The sequence below is a fragment of the Panicum virgatum genome, chromosome 8N (assembly GCF_016808335.1).
Source record: "Panicum virgatum strain AP13 chromosome 8N, P.virgatum_v5, whole genome shotgun sequence".
Classification (NCBI taxonomy): Eukaryota; Viridiplantae; Streptophyta; class Magnoliopsida; order Poales; family Poaceae; genus Panicum; species Panicum virgatum.
Window position 1 is genome coordinate 48,079,354 of NC_053152.1, and position 17,298 is coordinate 48,096,651.

General features: G+C 45.1%; 1 protein-coding gene and 1 long non-coding RNA gene across 2 annotated transcripts; both read left to right on the plus strand.

The window, feature by feature from the left end:
• Positions 1-9,036: 9,036 nt before the first annotated feature.
• On the plus strand, positions 9,037-9,527 carry LOC120686690. Its single transcript, XR_005680315.1, has 2 exons — positions 9,037-9,087; positions 9,238-9,527. It is a non-coding gene; the product is annotated as an uncharacterized LOC120686690 (long non-coding RNA).
• Positions 9,528-14,203: 4,676 nt separating this feature from the next.
• Positions 14,204-16,370, plus strand: LOC120685188 (putative receptor-like protein kinase At4g00960). The gene is made up of 5 exons (XM_039967007.1): positions 14,204-15,043; positions 15,150-15,360; positions 15,460-15,700; positions 15,795-15,945; positions 16,032-16,370. The coding sequence occupies exons 1-5, from the start codon at positions 14,204-14,206 to the stop codon at positions 16,335-16,337; spliced, it is 1,749 nt and encodes a 582-aa protein (XP_039822941.1). The 3' UTR covers positions 16,338-16,370.
• Positions 16,371-17,298: the final 928 nt, after the last annotated feature.

Genomic DNA, 17,298 nt, shown 5'->3' on the forward strand with positions numbered 1-17,298 from the left:
TTTCAGTCATAGCCAATCAGAATCATATGTATGATCTGTTTGTACCCATTTATGGATGACCGTACTTCGGTGCCAAAAGCAGTTTAGAGTTTAGACTCTCTAAAGCTTCTGAAAAAATATGGCACTTGTCAAACAAATAATTTACCTATGTAAGTTGCTAAAGGCTGCGTTCCTTGCAGCTGGCTGCTGTTACTTGTTATTGTAGCTGCTAGGCTCCCTTTTGTTGCAGCAGCAGTAGCCACCATGGCTGCCGAACACTACAGTCCACAGAAGTGTGTCCATGAAAAATCAGCTGAACGATTGAACCATGCTTTTGTTTGAAAGGGCTTGCCATCCCAAACGATGGCGACTAGGGGGGCAGATAAATGCATTAGAAAACCGTATATCACTACGGGAAACCGCTAATTTGCCGTGTGTCTCACGTTTGCCGTGAGCAAGAAAACAGGCACATGGCAAAGAGATCATTTGCCGTGTGCCCAAGAAGTAACACACGCCAAACAAAGGGCACACGGCAAATTAGCCTGTTTGCCGTGTGCTTGGCAAGAAAACACACGGCAAAATAATACACACGACAAATTTCAGGTTTTGCCGTGTGCTACGTGCACGACACACGGCAAACACTTGAAAACGTAACGGCTGCCAGGATCCCGTAACATTTGCCGTGTGTCCCACAAGGCACTCGGCAAACCAAATGTGTTGCCGTGTGCATATTTACTTTGCCATGTGTCTCTGCCCAAGCACACGGCAGAGTAATTTTCAAAACTGTGATTTGGCAATCCAAAATTTTTCAGATATACACTTATTACATTTGGTACTTGATGTTAACATATAGTATTTTTTTCTTATCTCTGTGCTATATTTAGTCATTTATTTTCAGTAAACATATTTTTTGGAATTAAGTCCAATTTGAACTGCTAATGATTTCATCAATACATTAAAATTCATCAAAAAATCATATTCATGTCGTTGAGTCCAATCTGAGGTCATATCCATGAAATGAGAGGCAATATTGAGTTTTGTTTTCCCGAACCATGACCAGTAACATGAGGGCGAATCGTTTTAAATTTTTATAAATAACATATAAAGTCTAAAAATCATAAAATTTATCGTGATACCATATTTTACTGTGCGGAGGCTATGATAAAAAATGAAGAAGGTTTCGCGAAAGTTTGACATACGCTCCTTACTGAGTGAAGCATATCCGGTGAAGATCCATAGTGTCGAGAGAAAATTGTTCATATTTCGAGTCAAAATGATGGTCCAATAATATTTTCACTTCAAAACTTTTTCTAGATGTAATACCCAGCTTTTTTTTCTTATTGCAAAATTTTGGTGATTATTCGCACCTACTTATTAATTTCAATTTTTTTGCTATTAAACTATATCATGTTGGTATACATTAAAATTGAGCTATATGTACATGAAATTATGGATTTTTTCAAAGACCTCATCAAACATTTAATGTTTATGAACTTTGGGAAAAAAGAAGTTTCAGAATTATGTTAAATCACATTTGGTTCAACGTTATGGAAATATGCTTTGGGTGATACAATTTGAAACGCATGAAATAATACAAGTTTTTTCTTAGAATCATGAAACATGAATTTTTTTAGTGTTTTTGGCAACGTATTTTTAATGTTCATTTGATAAAATATTATAAAACTACCTTTAATAATTAATTAGTTCATAAAAACTCAAATTAGGGTAAAAAAAACTTTGCCGTGTGCTTTGGATCGGGGCACACGGCAAACCCCTCCTTTGCCGTGTGCTTTGGATCGGGGCACACGGCAAACCCTTACTTTGCCGTGTTCCCTGGATCTGGGCACACGGCAAAGAAGTTCCCCAGGGACTTAGCCGTTGTGCGGCTCCCGACCGCGCACACACACTGCCACACGCTCACGCCTCCACCCGCGCCCGCCTCCACCCGCGCCGCCTCCACCCGCGCCTCGCCATGCCGTCGTCGCCTCCTCGCCGCTAGCTCGCTTCCTCACCGCGGCCACCCGCCCACGCCGAGCCGCCGCCACCCGCCCACGCTGAGCCACCGCCACGCCGAGGCGTCGTCCACGCCCACGGCGCACGGCCAGGCGGGCCACAGCCGGGCCGTCGTCCCTACGCCGTGCGCGCGGGAGGCCGGTGCCACCGCCCCGCCGCCCCCACGCCGAGCCACCCCCACCCGCCCACGACGCACGGCCAGGTGGGCCACAGCCGGGAGACCGGTGCCACCGACCCGCCGCTCCTCCACCCAGCCCACCCTGCCACGCCGTCCAGCGGCGCGAGGCCCACCGCGCGCCCCGACCGTGCAGCACCTGCCCACCACCCTCCGCGCCGCCCCGGCCCACTGCAGCGGCAGCCGCGGCCGGCCTCTCCGACGCCTCGCCGTGCCGAGCCTGGTTGCCTCGGCCTGAGCAGGTCCTCGGCCCTCTCCGCCGCGTCGTAGCCGTCGTCATCCCGGCCGCCATCATTGTGCCCCTACCCACGGGGAGGAAGGTTCGGCCTAGTCGCCCTAGCAGATTTACGTCATCCTATTCATATCTGCTGCATAGAATTGTAGAGATTGTCAATTGGTTGCCGAATTGTAGAGAATCGTAGTTGCTGCCGACATTTTGAAGTGACACAATTGTAGTCATTTTTTGCAGGAGAGCCTAGTGTCAATTGGCACACCGTCGTAGAGCCGTGACGCAATCCGTCTGCACGTCATCGCCTCGCTCGCCATCAAGCCCTAGGTGAGCACGTGCAAAAGGCACCTCGCTCCGTCTCTTGTTCGTAGCTCCTTTAACCAAGTTAGGCGTCTCCCGTTCGAAGGAGATACGGTTCGAAATATGCAGATCTTTGCATATGTACGACTATATCTGTTTCGAATTGTCCGTGTTTTTTGAACAGCCCGATAGGGTGCGTAGATGGAGTTAGTTCTCATGGTCTACGCCGATCCGAGACGGAGTCTCGGCATCATCCCCTCGTTGTTCTCCGGATACACAATCTCCTTTTTAGGGACTTGTATTTGGAGAACAGCGGGGAGGTGCTGCCGAAATTCTGCCTTGGATCGGTGTAGAGCATGAGAACCAACCCTAGCTACGCATCCTCTCGGGTGGGATTAGGACCTTTCTTAACCTATTAGAAATGGTAGACATCGTGTAGATGCAAAGATGATCTTTTATATTATATTACTCATTGATATGATAGAGGATGGATGACCGTGCATGGATGTATACTTGTTGGAAATGTGGGGGACAGTTGTCCGAGGAGTGGATTGACAAGACCGAGGCTTTCTTGGACGGAGCATTTGCAAAGCTCAAAGGAGGCAATACCACATGGTGTCCGTGCAACAAATGTGCAAACACGTGTCGACAAACACGCGAAGTCATGATGAATCATCTTTGCAATTATGGATTTACGAGAAATTATACCCAGTGGACCTACCATGGCGAAGCCAATCGTATGAGAGACGAAGTTGTTAGGCAACGCATCGAAGAACATGACGCTGATGCCGGGGTTGTAGACATGTTAGATGACTTTGATGAAGCACATTTTGATGAAGGACGTAGGGAGGAGGAGGAGCCAGAGGCAACCGCGAAGGCGTACTATGATATGTTGGCTGCAGCCCAGCAACCCCTTCACGGTCATACCAAGGTTTCACAATTGGATGCCATTGGCCGCCTAATGGCCGTGAAGTCCCAATTTACCTTGAGTCGAGACGCCTTTGATGTTATGTTACAAGTTATTGGCAGCATGCTTCCAGAAGGGTACATTCTTCCAAAGAGCATGTATGAGGCACAGAAACTCCTTCATGCATTAAAGATGCCATATGAACAGATACATGCTTATCCCAGGGGATGCATCTTATTTAGGAAAGAACACGCTGAAGCAAAGTACTGTCCAAAGTGTGAATCATCTCGGTTAGTGGAGGTAGACTCTGGTGATGGTCAGAAGAGGCAGCTCGCGGTCCCCGTGAAAGTCCTACGGTACCTGCCGCCCATACCAAGAATCCAACTTCTGTTCATGATCGAGGAATCCGCGAAGCAGATGACATGTCACAAAATGGGAACTCGTTACAATCCTGATAACCTTGTGCATCCATCCGATGCTCAATCATGGACCCATTTCGACGGGATTCATCATCACAAAGCTTTGGAGGCTCGTAATGTACATGTTGCGCTAGCGACAGATGGCTTCAATCCCTATGGAATGTCAGCTGCCCCTTACACTTGTTGGCCCGTGTTCGTTATCCTACTGAATCTCCCACCTGGCGTTATTTTTCAATGACAGAACATATTCTTGTCGTTGATAATTCCCGGACACCCTGGAAATAATATGGGTGTGTACATGGAGCCCCTGATTGACGATTTGCTCCGTGCTTGGGACGATGGGGTTTGGACATACGATCGAGCTACAAAGACAAACTTCAGAATGTATGTTTGGTACCACTATTCCCTACATGATCTGCCGGCGTATGGGATATTCTATGGCTGGTGTATCCACGGGAAGTTCCCTTGTCCAGTATGCACGGCAGCATTGATGTTCATTTGGTTGCGGAAGGGTGGCAAGTATTCTTCGTTCGACAAACATCAACAATTCCTACCTCTTGACCATCCATTCAGACGAGATAAGAAGAACTTTAAAAAAGGTGTTGAAGTTAAAGACCATCCACCGCAGATGATGACGGGTGCCGACATTTGTGCTCAATTAGATGGTCTAGTAATCAATGCTGAAGGTGGGGGTTTTGTGGGATATGGTGAGCAACATGCTTGGGCGCAGAAGTCGGGCTTGTGGAGGCTCCCCTATATGGCTGACCTTCTTCTTCCACATAACATTGATATGATGCACTCCAAAAAGAATGTCGGCGAGGCATTGTTCGGAACAATCATGGACATTTCAGATAAGATAAAGGATAATGTTAAGGCCAGAGTGGATCAGGCAACGTTATGCGATAGACCAAAGCTAGAAATGAGGCCTCCCGGATCAGGCAAGGCGTGGAGAAAGCCTAAGGCCAATTTCATTCTGACGAGGCCCCAGAGGAGACAAGTCCTAGAATGGTTCCAAACCTTGATGTTCCCTGATGGGTATGCGGCGAATCTGAGAAGGGGAGTGAACTTGACCACTATGCGAATCAACGGGCTCAAGAGTCATGACTACCATATATGGATCGAGCGGTTACTTCCAGTTATGGTTAGAGGCTACCTCCCTGATCAAATCTGGCAAATGCTGGCAGAGTTGAGCTTTTTCTTCCGCCAGCTTTGTGCTAAGGAGTTATCTCTAAAAGTAGTTGAAGAAATGGAAAGAATGGCGCCTGTGTTGCTCTATAAGTTGGAGAAGATTTTTCGACCCGGCTTCTTCAATCCGATGCAGCATATGATTTTGCACCTCCCATACGAGGCACGAATGGGTGGGCCCATGCAGCACCGTTGGTGCTATTCAATTGAGAGATGTCAAAAGATACTTAGAACTAAGTGTAAAAATAAATGCAAAATTGAAGCTTCCATCGTAGAGGCATATATTCTGGAGGAGGTATCAAACTTCACATCAAAATACTATGCTGACAACCTTCCTAGCGTCCACAATCCACTCCCTCGTTACAATACTGCGGAATCTAACTCCACCCTGAGTCTTTTCCGAGGCCAACTCGGAAGTGCAAGTGCTGCAACCATCAAGACCTTGGATATTCAAGAGTGGCGTGCTATCATGCTATATGTGTTGACCAATCTTTCTAAAGTTTTGCCCTACATAGAGTAAGTTCTCAGTATTCATTTAATTCTCAAGTCATTTTCCTTTTCTGCATCCAACCCTATCATTCGTCTTTTGTATAGAGAATTTCATATGCAATTCTGGCGTCAATCAAGGGCGCCTAGCCTTCATGAAACTGAGACACTACTTAGACAGGGCGCGGGAAATGGAAGTCCTGATTTCATTTCTTGGTTCAAACAGAAGGTAATGTCCAATGCTGCTCGTTTGTAGTATATGACATTACAAGTTGCTCGTACATGCGAATAATATGACGAACTTGCGGGCACAAAACGATGCGTCGATGAGTGCCGAGTTGCGGCAGATTGCCAATGGCTGTGCCTATAGGGTCAAGTCATTTGGAGCTTATGATGTGAATGGATATCGCTTTCATACATCAAAGCACGAGCAGATTCGGCCCAATCGAAGAACAACAAATACCGGAGTTTTCACGCTAGGAGATGATGGGCTCGAGTACTACGGAACACTTGAAGAAATATACGAACTGTCATTTCATGGGTCTGTACCTCTGAAACCTATCATATTCAAATGTCATTGATTTGATCCTCAAGCTGTGAGACGTACCCCGAATATTGGGCTAGTCGAAATTCAGCGGTCATCCGTGTACCCAGGAGACGATGTGTATGTTGTAGCTCAACAGGCGACACAAGTTTATTATTTGTCATACCCGTGCCAAACCGACAATCGTCTCAAGGGTTGGGATGTTGTGTATAAGGTGTCCCCTCACAGTAAACTACATGTCCCGAACAATGAAGATTACAACATAGACCCAAACACATATACATGAGAGTTCTTTCAAGAAGATGGGCTACAAGGGAGTTTCCAAATAGATTTAACCGAAGCAATCGGAATGGAAGTAGACAATGAAAGTTCTGTTCACGAGGATGCTGGGGATGAGGTTCATAATGCGAAGGACTTGGAATTACTTGAGCGATTACGTTTAGGCAATGACAGTGATGATGAAAGTGTTCCTCCTTTGGAGCACGCCGTTGATGAAATCGACGGACGTGATAGCGATGATGAGACTTACGATCCAGCTAATCCCGATTTTTAAGAGTATTTCTAATACATGTAAGATCTGTATTTGCAACAATTATAACAGTTTTTCACTTGTTCTAATTATGTTTGTTTTTTACTACTTGCAACAATTAATTTGTAATACATGTTCGGATTATGTTTATTTTTTTACTACTTGCATTAATTAATTTCTAAATATTGTTCTGATTGGTTTGCCCCTTTTAATTTCAGGTGATAGATCAAAGATGGTGGGGCGCAGTGGAGGTATGATGCAGTCATTGGAGGCTGTGCTGCGCAGAGTTGCTGGGAGAGGTGAGTACTCCCAGATGGCTAGAGGGAGGACGAGGAGGAGGAGGGGTGAGGCATGTTCGTCGGTGCCTCCACTAGATGAGGACGCCGGCACGTCCCAGACGACGAGGAGGAGCGGCAGGAGTAGCAGTAGGACGAGGGGGCCTCGCGCGAGGTCACCCTCCCCTGAGGACGAGGAGTTTCCGCCGCAGCAGGAGGAGGAGGAGGACCAGGAGCAAGACCAGCAGCAGCAGGAGCAGGAGCAGGAGGAGGAGGAGGCCTCCAGTGAGGAGGACGACGACCAGGGAGGGGTGGCAGGAGACATACCTGCCGTCTGGATGCGAGGCCCCGCTCGTCTCCCGAACCGACCTATACCGCTCGAGCAACGGCCGATTATTCGGCCGAACAGTAAAAGGTAAGTAACTTTAGCCTATTTCATTACGTTTCGTACTTATATATTTCAATTCCAATTTTACACAAATATTTTTGGCAGGAATTTTGTAATCGTCATTCCAGGTGTTCACAAACGCATCCCCAATGGCATTCTGGGCCTGCTTTGCAAGGACCACTACCCTGGATGCATCGAGATTGACAGCCGTCTTCAGCCGGCATTGGCTTGGGAGCACTACATCCAAGCCATCGATAGACCGGACCGGGAAGGCAGGTGCTTTGCGAGCAAGGCAGAGCGGGTGTTGCAGGAACTGTGGGTAAGTCTTGTATGCGCTATAATTGTCAATACATCTCATTAATTGGACATTCTTGATATAATGGCTTCGTTCATCATCATGTGCAGGATTTCTACAGGTGCGAGGAGGGAATAATGACCGTGGCACGCGAGGTGGCAAACACGGCTTGTCACAAGCTGGTGGCGGATATGCTCTACGAGGTGCACATCCAGGCCAACTGTGATTACAAACGTCGCATCGAAAAAGTGAAGACCAACAAAGGGGTTGTGCGAAACCTCAGGCTAACTCGGGAATAATATATGAGGGTAAATATACAATATTATTAATATTGACTTTTACTAAAATGAAGTACCCTATAGTTGATCTTCTTATATGTCATGTATGACCTGCAGGTGATTCCTTGGTAGTTAGCCGGGAATGAATAGTGCTGGGACATGATAATCGACAGGTGGTATGCGGAAGGTTGGGTGGAGATGCACGAGTCTTGCCGGCAGCGGCGTTTGATGATGCCAGGTGCACCGCACCATCAGGGCAATAGTCACCTACGACAGTATGCGGCCAGATGGGTAAGTGAATTTATTTCTTCATTTTAACGCTCAACCGTACACAATTTGTAATCATCTTTCTTTTTTCACAGTCGGCCTCACATGGAGGCGAGCCTTGCCCCCCGATCAAGGCGTGGGCTTTGGCCCACAAAGGGAAGGCGACATCGGATGTCAACTACAACCCGGCGGACCCCCAGAAGCGTACAGCAACGCGACTGTCCACAGTCGCCTCAGTGAGTACAACTCGATGGCAACGGAGGTGAATGGGCCGGACTTTGATCCGAGCACGGAGCCCATTGATGCAGAAGTCGTGATGAGGGTGGGAGGAGGGAAGAAGCATGGCCGGTACTGGATTGGAGACAGCTTGATTGACACCGCCATTACTCCTACTCTCGCGCAGATTTGAGCCAGGAGCACCAGCTCTAGCCCGGCCATATGCCCACGTCAAAGCACTACGGAGATCCAGATAGAGGCACTGAAGGTTATTTCTGTTACAGCAAAGGTTTATTAATTTTGACATATGTTTCTTGGTACTCTAACCATGCAATCTAATTTTGTAGGCCCAGATGCAACGGGATTTTTAAGCACAGCTCCTAGCACAGCAGCAGGCGTGGGCGGCACAGCAGCAGGCGTGGGCGGCCGAGCGGGAGAGGATGCAGCAAGACCTTCGGCAGACACAGGAAGCCTCCTAGCAGAATCAGATGTAGTTGGCCCTGGCTTTTCAGTTCATGCAGACTCTGGGCTCGCAAATGTGTCTTTCGCCACCGCAATTCACTCAGACTAATATCCCTACGCGTGCAGCTACCCCTACTCCTGTGAGCGATTTCTCAACCTTCTAATTTCATTTATCGTTATTTGACTAATAGACAACTCTATCATGACTTAGAAACAATGCCTTAGAAACAAAGACTTAGAAACAATGTCTTAGAAACAAAGACTTCAAATTAATGACTTTGAATTTGCAGCCTCAATCGGCGGCATCAAATGATGGGCCAATAGAAATGTCTCCTTCGCCGATGCCTCAGAATGTGTGGCCGCCTCCTCAATGGGTGACTTACCTGCAGCAGTTCCAGCAGAACCCTTCGTGGTCGCAGCACCCGCCGCCGCCGCCGCCGTAGTCGTGAGTTGTGCTTGTATGGACATGCACTCTTTGTATAGACTATCGTTTGAACTTGTGCTTGTATGGACATGTATGAACTACCAGTGCTTGTATGGACTTGTATCGACTACATTTGGGCTTGTATGCATTGCGATATTTTCTATATTTGCATTTGGACTTCTATGGATTGAATGTGATGCAAATTATGATATATGAAATGATCGTGACATTTAATGCAATATATATGAATTGCCTGTGATGTTAATTTGATTGGAATCTGAAATATTTGTGATTAAACAAAAAAAGGAATCTGAAAATTAATTTTGCCATGTGCCACCATTTTTTGCCGTGTGCCATGGCAGGGCACATGGCAAAGCTGCCATTCTTTGCCGTGTGCCTGTCCACGTGGCACACGGCAAAGGTGGCATTGTTTGCCGTGTGCCTGACCATGTGGCACACGGCAAACAGCCCACGTGGCATGCTGGGTCGACGGGGTAACTTTATTTTGCCGTGGGCCCGATAAAACACACGGCAATGGCTTTGCCGTGCGCTGTTTACCGTGTGTAATACACGGCAAATCCTTTGCCGAGTGTTTTTGGGTCTTTGGCGTGTGCTTTGGCACACGGCAAACCCACTGTTTCCTGTAGTGTATATAACTGTCACACCATCTTATCTGAAACACAAGTTAGTTTTTGTTTCATCATTTTGTTTACCCTGGATCCCATTTAAAATGATATAGTTTATTTCACTATTTAATTTTAGTATAACATGTTAATATGCAGTTATAAGTTATAACAGTGCAAACATACTTTTTGTTGATGAGAATATATACAGTGATATATAGATACAGCACTTTTATGTATCCACTGCCATTCTACATTTGACCCTGATTGCATGGGCGTGACCACAGCGACCCATTCATTGTGATCACATGGATATGTGTACTATTTACAGGCCTTGATATGAACACTATTAGCATTAGCTACTAAATCAGGAAGTCAGTAGCAGCCCATGAAATTAAAGTTGAGCTTCCATTTCCATGGCCCCAATGGTCTGGGTTTGGAATGAGCTGGGCTTTACAAAACTGCTTGCTCGTTCCAAAGTAGGCAATAGTTAGTTTGGATTCACAGCCCAAGATAGGGGTGGAGACAGGCCGGTCATATTTGTAGGCTTCAGTTTATTTAATTAGGACACGCTGAAGATACCCCTATTTTGAGTTTCTTGTTTGCGATTTGCTTATGTTCCTGTCATAAAGGTTAATTGTAGACTAGAGAAATTTGAAATCAGTGCACTCTACATATATATATGCCACTGCCAATTAAGTCAGTATATATGATTTGAGTCTTGTGGGTAGTAGTATCTGATGATGATCCAAATATTTTTTTTTGTTGGTGGCAAGCGGCAGCAACACTCCCCCCCCCCCCCCCCCCACCCCCAAAAAAAAAGGTTTCTTTTTCCAGATTTTGCACACAAAACGCGGGCACTGATGATGGATCAGTTGCTGCTTAGCTTGGTAGTGTTACTAACGGGCCCAGGAAATGCGCCGCAAAATAGTAGAAAAGCTAGCACAGGAAACTAAATAGGTGCAGGAATCCTGGCTGCATGCGTTTCGATCGAGTTGCTTGTGTTGCTCACTAGCTCACTGGTGACCTAGTTGTCTCACGTCCAGAAATCGTATAGCCTATCATTGTTAGAAGAAAACAAGAAAACATACAAATGTATATTTTTTCTATAATCTACTTGGATGTGGTTATGTGATGCCTCTCAATAACACAGCAAATGAAAACATCTTTCCAAGCTCTTACAAAATTCTTACCAGCAAAGCAAAGGATACCTATGAGGCGTAGTCCGCGATTGCAAGGGTCAAGAACCTATACTGCCCGAAAGTAATATATATGGAGTTTGGAAGGCAAAATATTGTAGCAAAGAGTAGCAAATTTTCAATTCAGAAGTTGCAAAACTGAATAATAGTCCTAAGCTAGTCTATATCACCGGCCTAAACTCGTGTAGAACCTAGTTCAAGCAAGCAACAATACAACTCTGCACAAGGACTCAAAAGGATGCTTGCAAGAACTTCTGAACTTTTTTTTATTTTTCTTCCTTTTACCTTTTTTTTGTGCGGCTTTTTCTTCAATTTTTTTGTTTGCACCTAGTCGCCTTCTCTTTATTAATTTTTTGAAAGCAGATAGCGCCGCATGGTTGTAGGGGTACACGAAAGAAAGCACACTTCGGAGGGATATCTTTATTCCAAGGAGTTCCTTCTAATTGTTCCGAAAGTATGAAAGTATTCAATTCTAAAGGGAGATTGCACCGTAATTAATTTCCTTTCTCTGAACGTGGCTGGACAGTACTACTTATCTCCCTCTCTCTCTCTCTCTCTCTCTCTCTATATCTATATATATATATATATATATATATATATATATATATATATATATATGTTACAGGTTGCGAACTGACAGCGGAGAAGGAAAATAAAGTGGCATAAAATAATAATAATGATTAGGATCAATCTACTAGCGCCAATACAACCACAAAAGACTTGATAATCTAGCCCAACACAAATCTAGACACGATGAACATGATGACACGATGTGGGATGAAAATTCAGAATAGCAAACTAAAGAGAAAAATTGCAAGGCACAAAGGGGACATAGGACAGCGGAAACTCGGTGATCGAATTTTTTTGTAAGGCAATTTTCTGGAGTATATGATGGAACAACTAAATAAGGATAAATTGAACCTGATGGTGCACCTGAAGCTCTGATTACTGCTTGATGTGGACTAGGGTCTCGATCTTCCGAAAGGTTCAGATAAATTTGATTTGGTGGAGTCATCAGCCCAAAAACGGTGTCGCAGCACCCGGGCGGAATCTGTACACTCACTTATTTCGATGATTCCTGTTGACTCATAAGGAATTTGGAAGTGGTCTTAGATCCGTTGGAAAGCTTATCTCCTTATCTTTCCAACCATAAAAGGAATATAAAAAACAGAGTCCGGATGTGATATGGGTGATGATTTTAGTGTGGGCTGCTCCTGGAGTCCGAAACAGCTCAAACACGGTTTGGCTTGGGCCTCCATCTTAACTTGGACGATATCGCTGGCCTCCTAAGGTGGTACCAAGGAGGAGGACATCCTTAGGCATATTTGAAGTCCTTTCCACATGTTTCAAGTGTTCTCAAACTTGGGCCAAGGTCCCATGTATGAATAACAACCCCACGACGACATTGTAGCACCCGGTAGTACAACATGTATGAATGATCTGGAGTATGGCCGGCCCACCGAAGAACTGAAAGTTCAACTTTAATAGACTTGCACTCTGAGGCACATTTGTACCTACCAGCAAATAATGACATGCACATGTGGAACCAAGTGAATTGTATGATAAATCATTATGCAAATGTAGGAACAAACTCACTTTATAATCAATGGTCATATAGCAACAAGGCATTTATCGTGGCAATAGAGGGTACCATCTATAGCAACCAAGCATTGATCGTGGCAATAGAGGCTTCACCCTAGCAACCAAACATTTAATATGTTAATAGAGGGTTACACCTATCGCAACCAAACATTTATGATGGCAACATAGGGTTCCACCTATTGCCACACTTGTTATATATGCATGGTAATATAGTCTATTGCACCATTTATTCCGTTACTAGTACACCTATTGCCACGCTTTGGGTATGTTGTAATTGACATCTCCGCAACGCCAGATGCGTTGCAATAATTATTATTGCCACGAACATAGCTGCTCCCTAAACTATGACTTACAACGCTTAATTGTGTTGTAATAGATATAATTATTGCATCACCCAAAAAAAGTGGTTGCCCAAACTTTATACTGCTGCCGCATTTTCCACCACTTTTGACTAATTATTGCAACACCCCAATAAAGTGGTTGCCCAAACTTTATACCATGGCTGCATTTTCCACCACTTTTGACCAAATTTATGTGTTGCAATTGCGCCTATAGCACCCATTTAGGGTCTATTGCAACACTTTTAGGCCGTTGCATGAGGTGAAAAGCCTTGTAGTGACCTTCCTTGACCTCAAGGTGATATGCTGGGTAACAATTGGACACAGGTATGGGGATTGGTGCCTTGTCACCGAATCTCTCTTTTGTTTTTGGGTCACTCAATTTACTTGAGCAAAGAGGAACGAACAGTTGCGGAATTTTTAGTTCCGTATTTAGTGCAAGATTCAGTATATACAATATCCAGTTTATCTCAGCACAAGTCACGCTGAACATATTCTCACACTAGAACAAACCTTCCAGAAAGTGAAAAATCTGCTGAGGAACTTGTGAAAATGGAGCTGCAAATAGGTCAATAATAAATGGCAAACAATGCAAGAAGCAGAAATTGTCATGTTGATTTTGGTTGGTTGGTGTGACTTAGTATTATTGTTTTAGTAGCTGTACATATGTGAAAAGGTGCCGTGTCGTATCATTTGGGAACTGAATGTGTGAACTCTTCTGAAACGGAAAGTGTCGTGGTTGATGGTGATCGGTGACCAATTAATACATATCCCTTGTCCCGGCCGGCTCGAATGCATGGAATGAAGTCCAACGAATGAAAGATAGAATTATCGAGAGGGATGGAATTAGCTAATTATTAGTACTAGTCACCACCAACTGACAGTGAAAGTGCGTACGTTGTTGACTCGATTGGAAGAATTTTGTTCCCATGCCAAGTCATCGATCGATGGGATTGCTGATGGACAGCGATGGTATCATATGTGTGTGTTCTTAGCTTCCTCCTTGAGCAATCAAATTAAAGCCCGGAATCAAGGTGGCGTTGAAAGAAATGTACCTACAGGGATCGGCGATGACCGTCTTCGTCTTGCTGCTCCTCGCCGCCGGCCTCACAGCACCGTCCCCGGCGGCCGCCGACGTCTTCTGCGACAACGTCAAGGCCGTCGCCGGTGCGCTGCCCAGGAACACCTCCGCCTCCCCTGTGCACTTCGCCACCTCCACTGTCGGCCAGGCTCCCAACGTCGTCTACGCTCTGTCCTTCTGCCGCGGCGACATCGTCAACGACACCGCCTGCGCCGAATGCGTGGCCAACACCTTCGCGAGGATATTCCGTGAGACGCCGCCGGAGCTGGAGTGCTTCGACGCCGCCTCCTACTTCCTCGACTGCCCCGTCTTCTACTCCGGCCACAACATCATCAACAACAGCACGGCCGACGACGACGAGCCCTTTGCCCTCTGGAACCCCAACAACGTGACCGGCGACGTCCGCCTCATCGTCGGCCTCATCCGCCAGCTGCTGCTGGAGACTGTGCAGATGGCGGCCAACGCGGCGCCACTGCGGTTCGCCACTGGCGCCATGGACAGCGGCACCACCTTCCCGGTGGTCTACTCCATAGCGCAGTGCACGCCGGACCTGTCCGCCGGCGACTGCCTAGCGTGCCTGCAGCGCCTCCTGGGCATGATCAACGCCACCATGGCTCCGCGCATGGGCGCACAGATCCATGTCATACGCTGCTGTTTCAGGTACGAGTCGTCTCCCTTCTTCGACAGCGAACCGATGCTGAGGATTGGCCCAAAGTCGCTGGCGCCGGCGCCATCACATCCCATCCTCCCGACCAAACACAAGGATGCCACAGACAATTTTTCAGAGGAGAACAAACTTGGGCAAGGTGGTTTTGGCGCTGTCTACAAGGTAACCTAATTATTAGAGATACTCAATCGGCAACACTGATGTAGACTGCAGGAAGACGTACCCTACTACAGTACTAACTAACTCTTTCAATAATCGACAATCACAGGGCCAGCTTCCTGATGGGCTGGAGATAGCAATTAAGAGACTTGCTTCACACTCCGGGCAAGGCTTCACTCAGTTCAGAAATGAAGTCCAGCTCATAGCCAAGCTCCAGCACAGGAATCTTGTGAGGCTATTGGGGTGCTGTTCTCAAGAAGAGGAGAAAATATTGGTCTATGAATACCTGCCAAACAAAAGCTTGGACTTCTTCATATTTGGTACGAGCTAGTACTGCTATGCTTTCAGAATTTCTTAATTTCGTTTAAGCACTGATCTTGTTTGCGGCAAACCCATGAACATTGGTCCATTGACTGCAGACCAAGATAAAAGAGCTTTACTGGATTGGTCCAAACTTCACGCAATAATTGAAGGAATAGCACATGGACTTCTTTACCTACACAAGCACTCCCGTTTGCGCGTCATACATAGAGATCTGAAACCAAGCAACATTCTCTTGGATGGCGAAATGAATCCAAAAATTTCAGATTTTGGGCTAGCCAAAATATTCAGCTCAAACAATACTCAAGGAAACACTACAAAAAGAGTGGTTGGCACATAGTAAGTTCCATACAAATAGATCCATCTGTTAACACTTATATGACAAATTAACATTATACATGTAGAAATTTGACATTTATTATATACCATTTAGTGGCTATATGGCTCCTGAGTATGCTTCGGAGGGCATCTTCTCTATCAAATCCGATGTGTTCAGCTTTGGTGTTCTTGTTCTTGAGATCCTTAGCGGAAAACGGAACTCCGGAAGCCATCAGTGTGGCGATTTCATTAATCTCATTGGATATGTGAGTTTACAGACAAAAATTCAGCAATCCTTTTGTTTATTTTGTACAACATTAAACTTAATAGTGTTTGACAAAACTGCATGCAGGCATGGCAACTCTGGGAAGAGGGAAGGTGGGCTGACCTTGTTGATGCATCCTTGGTTCCCAAGACTCACTCGGTAGAAATGATGAAGTGCATTAACATTGCACTGTTATGCGTACAAGAGAATGCAATTGACCGACCAACCATGGTAGATGTTGTTGCAATGCTAAGCAGCGAGACTATGATTCCGGCTGAGCCTAAGCAGCCAGCATATTTTAATGTGAGGGTGGGGAATGAAGAGGCATCCATTACTGCAACCGACTCCTATAGTATCAATGATGTGACCATATCTGTCACAACTCCAAGATAGTTTTAATTTCTTCTTGTAGCACACGCACTACAACAAAACATAGATATAGTAACACATCCTGTATCAGTGTACTAGCTAGTAAGGATACAATAAATGTTGTATGTATATAGACTATAGTGCACAACTTCGAGTCATGTATCAAATGTGTGATTGTGCACTTTCGAGATAATGCAAGAGGCTTCCAAGTTGGAACAGTAGTCAAAACTCTTCTTATATGTATTTTGAAAAGAGGGGAGTAACTTGCCCCAAGAGTCTGTGTTCCTTGTATTTTGATATCCATTATTTTTAATGTAAAAGAAACGAAATGCATCATGCATGAACGGCATAGAAAATTAAAAACACAATAAATGTTTTTATAATTACAAGTATATATAGTGCACAGAAATATTTTATACTGATCACCTTTTATTATAATGATAAGGGTTCATTATTAAATTATTGATCTATTAATCGAAAGGGTTAGTTCATTACCTACACAGGGGATGGGGACTTCCTTTCAAACTACTTTTTCCATTGCCCTAAAGTAAGTCTTTTGGATATTGTTCTAAGTCAAACATGTTGAAACTACAAATAAATTCTTTTGTATTAAGTTTGAAAAATATGAAAGTGATATAAGTAGATTAATATCGAAATGTAGTTTCATAAAAAGATTACTTTGGCTATATTTTATAAATTTTTATAGCAAAAATAGTTCTCAAAGTTTTGTTTCTTGTAGACCGTGTCGATGTCCAAAATGACTTAGTTTAGAAAACTGGAGGGAGTAAAGGTTTCAATCTTAAGTGTCTCCATATCGGGCTCAAGAATTGTGATTGGAATCTAAGGTGTGTTGGAAACAAACAAGTTCAAGAAAGTGGTGATGATATATGCCTGTAGAGAGGTATCACGAGTCTAAGCCCCAGATCCGGCTCCCTCTTCAGCTACCTATCCAATTCCTAGCCGCGCCAAACCATAGGCGCCACCA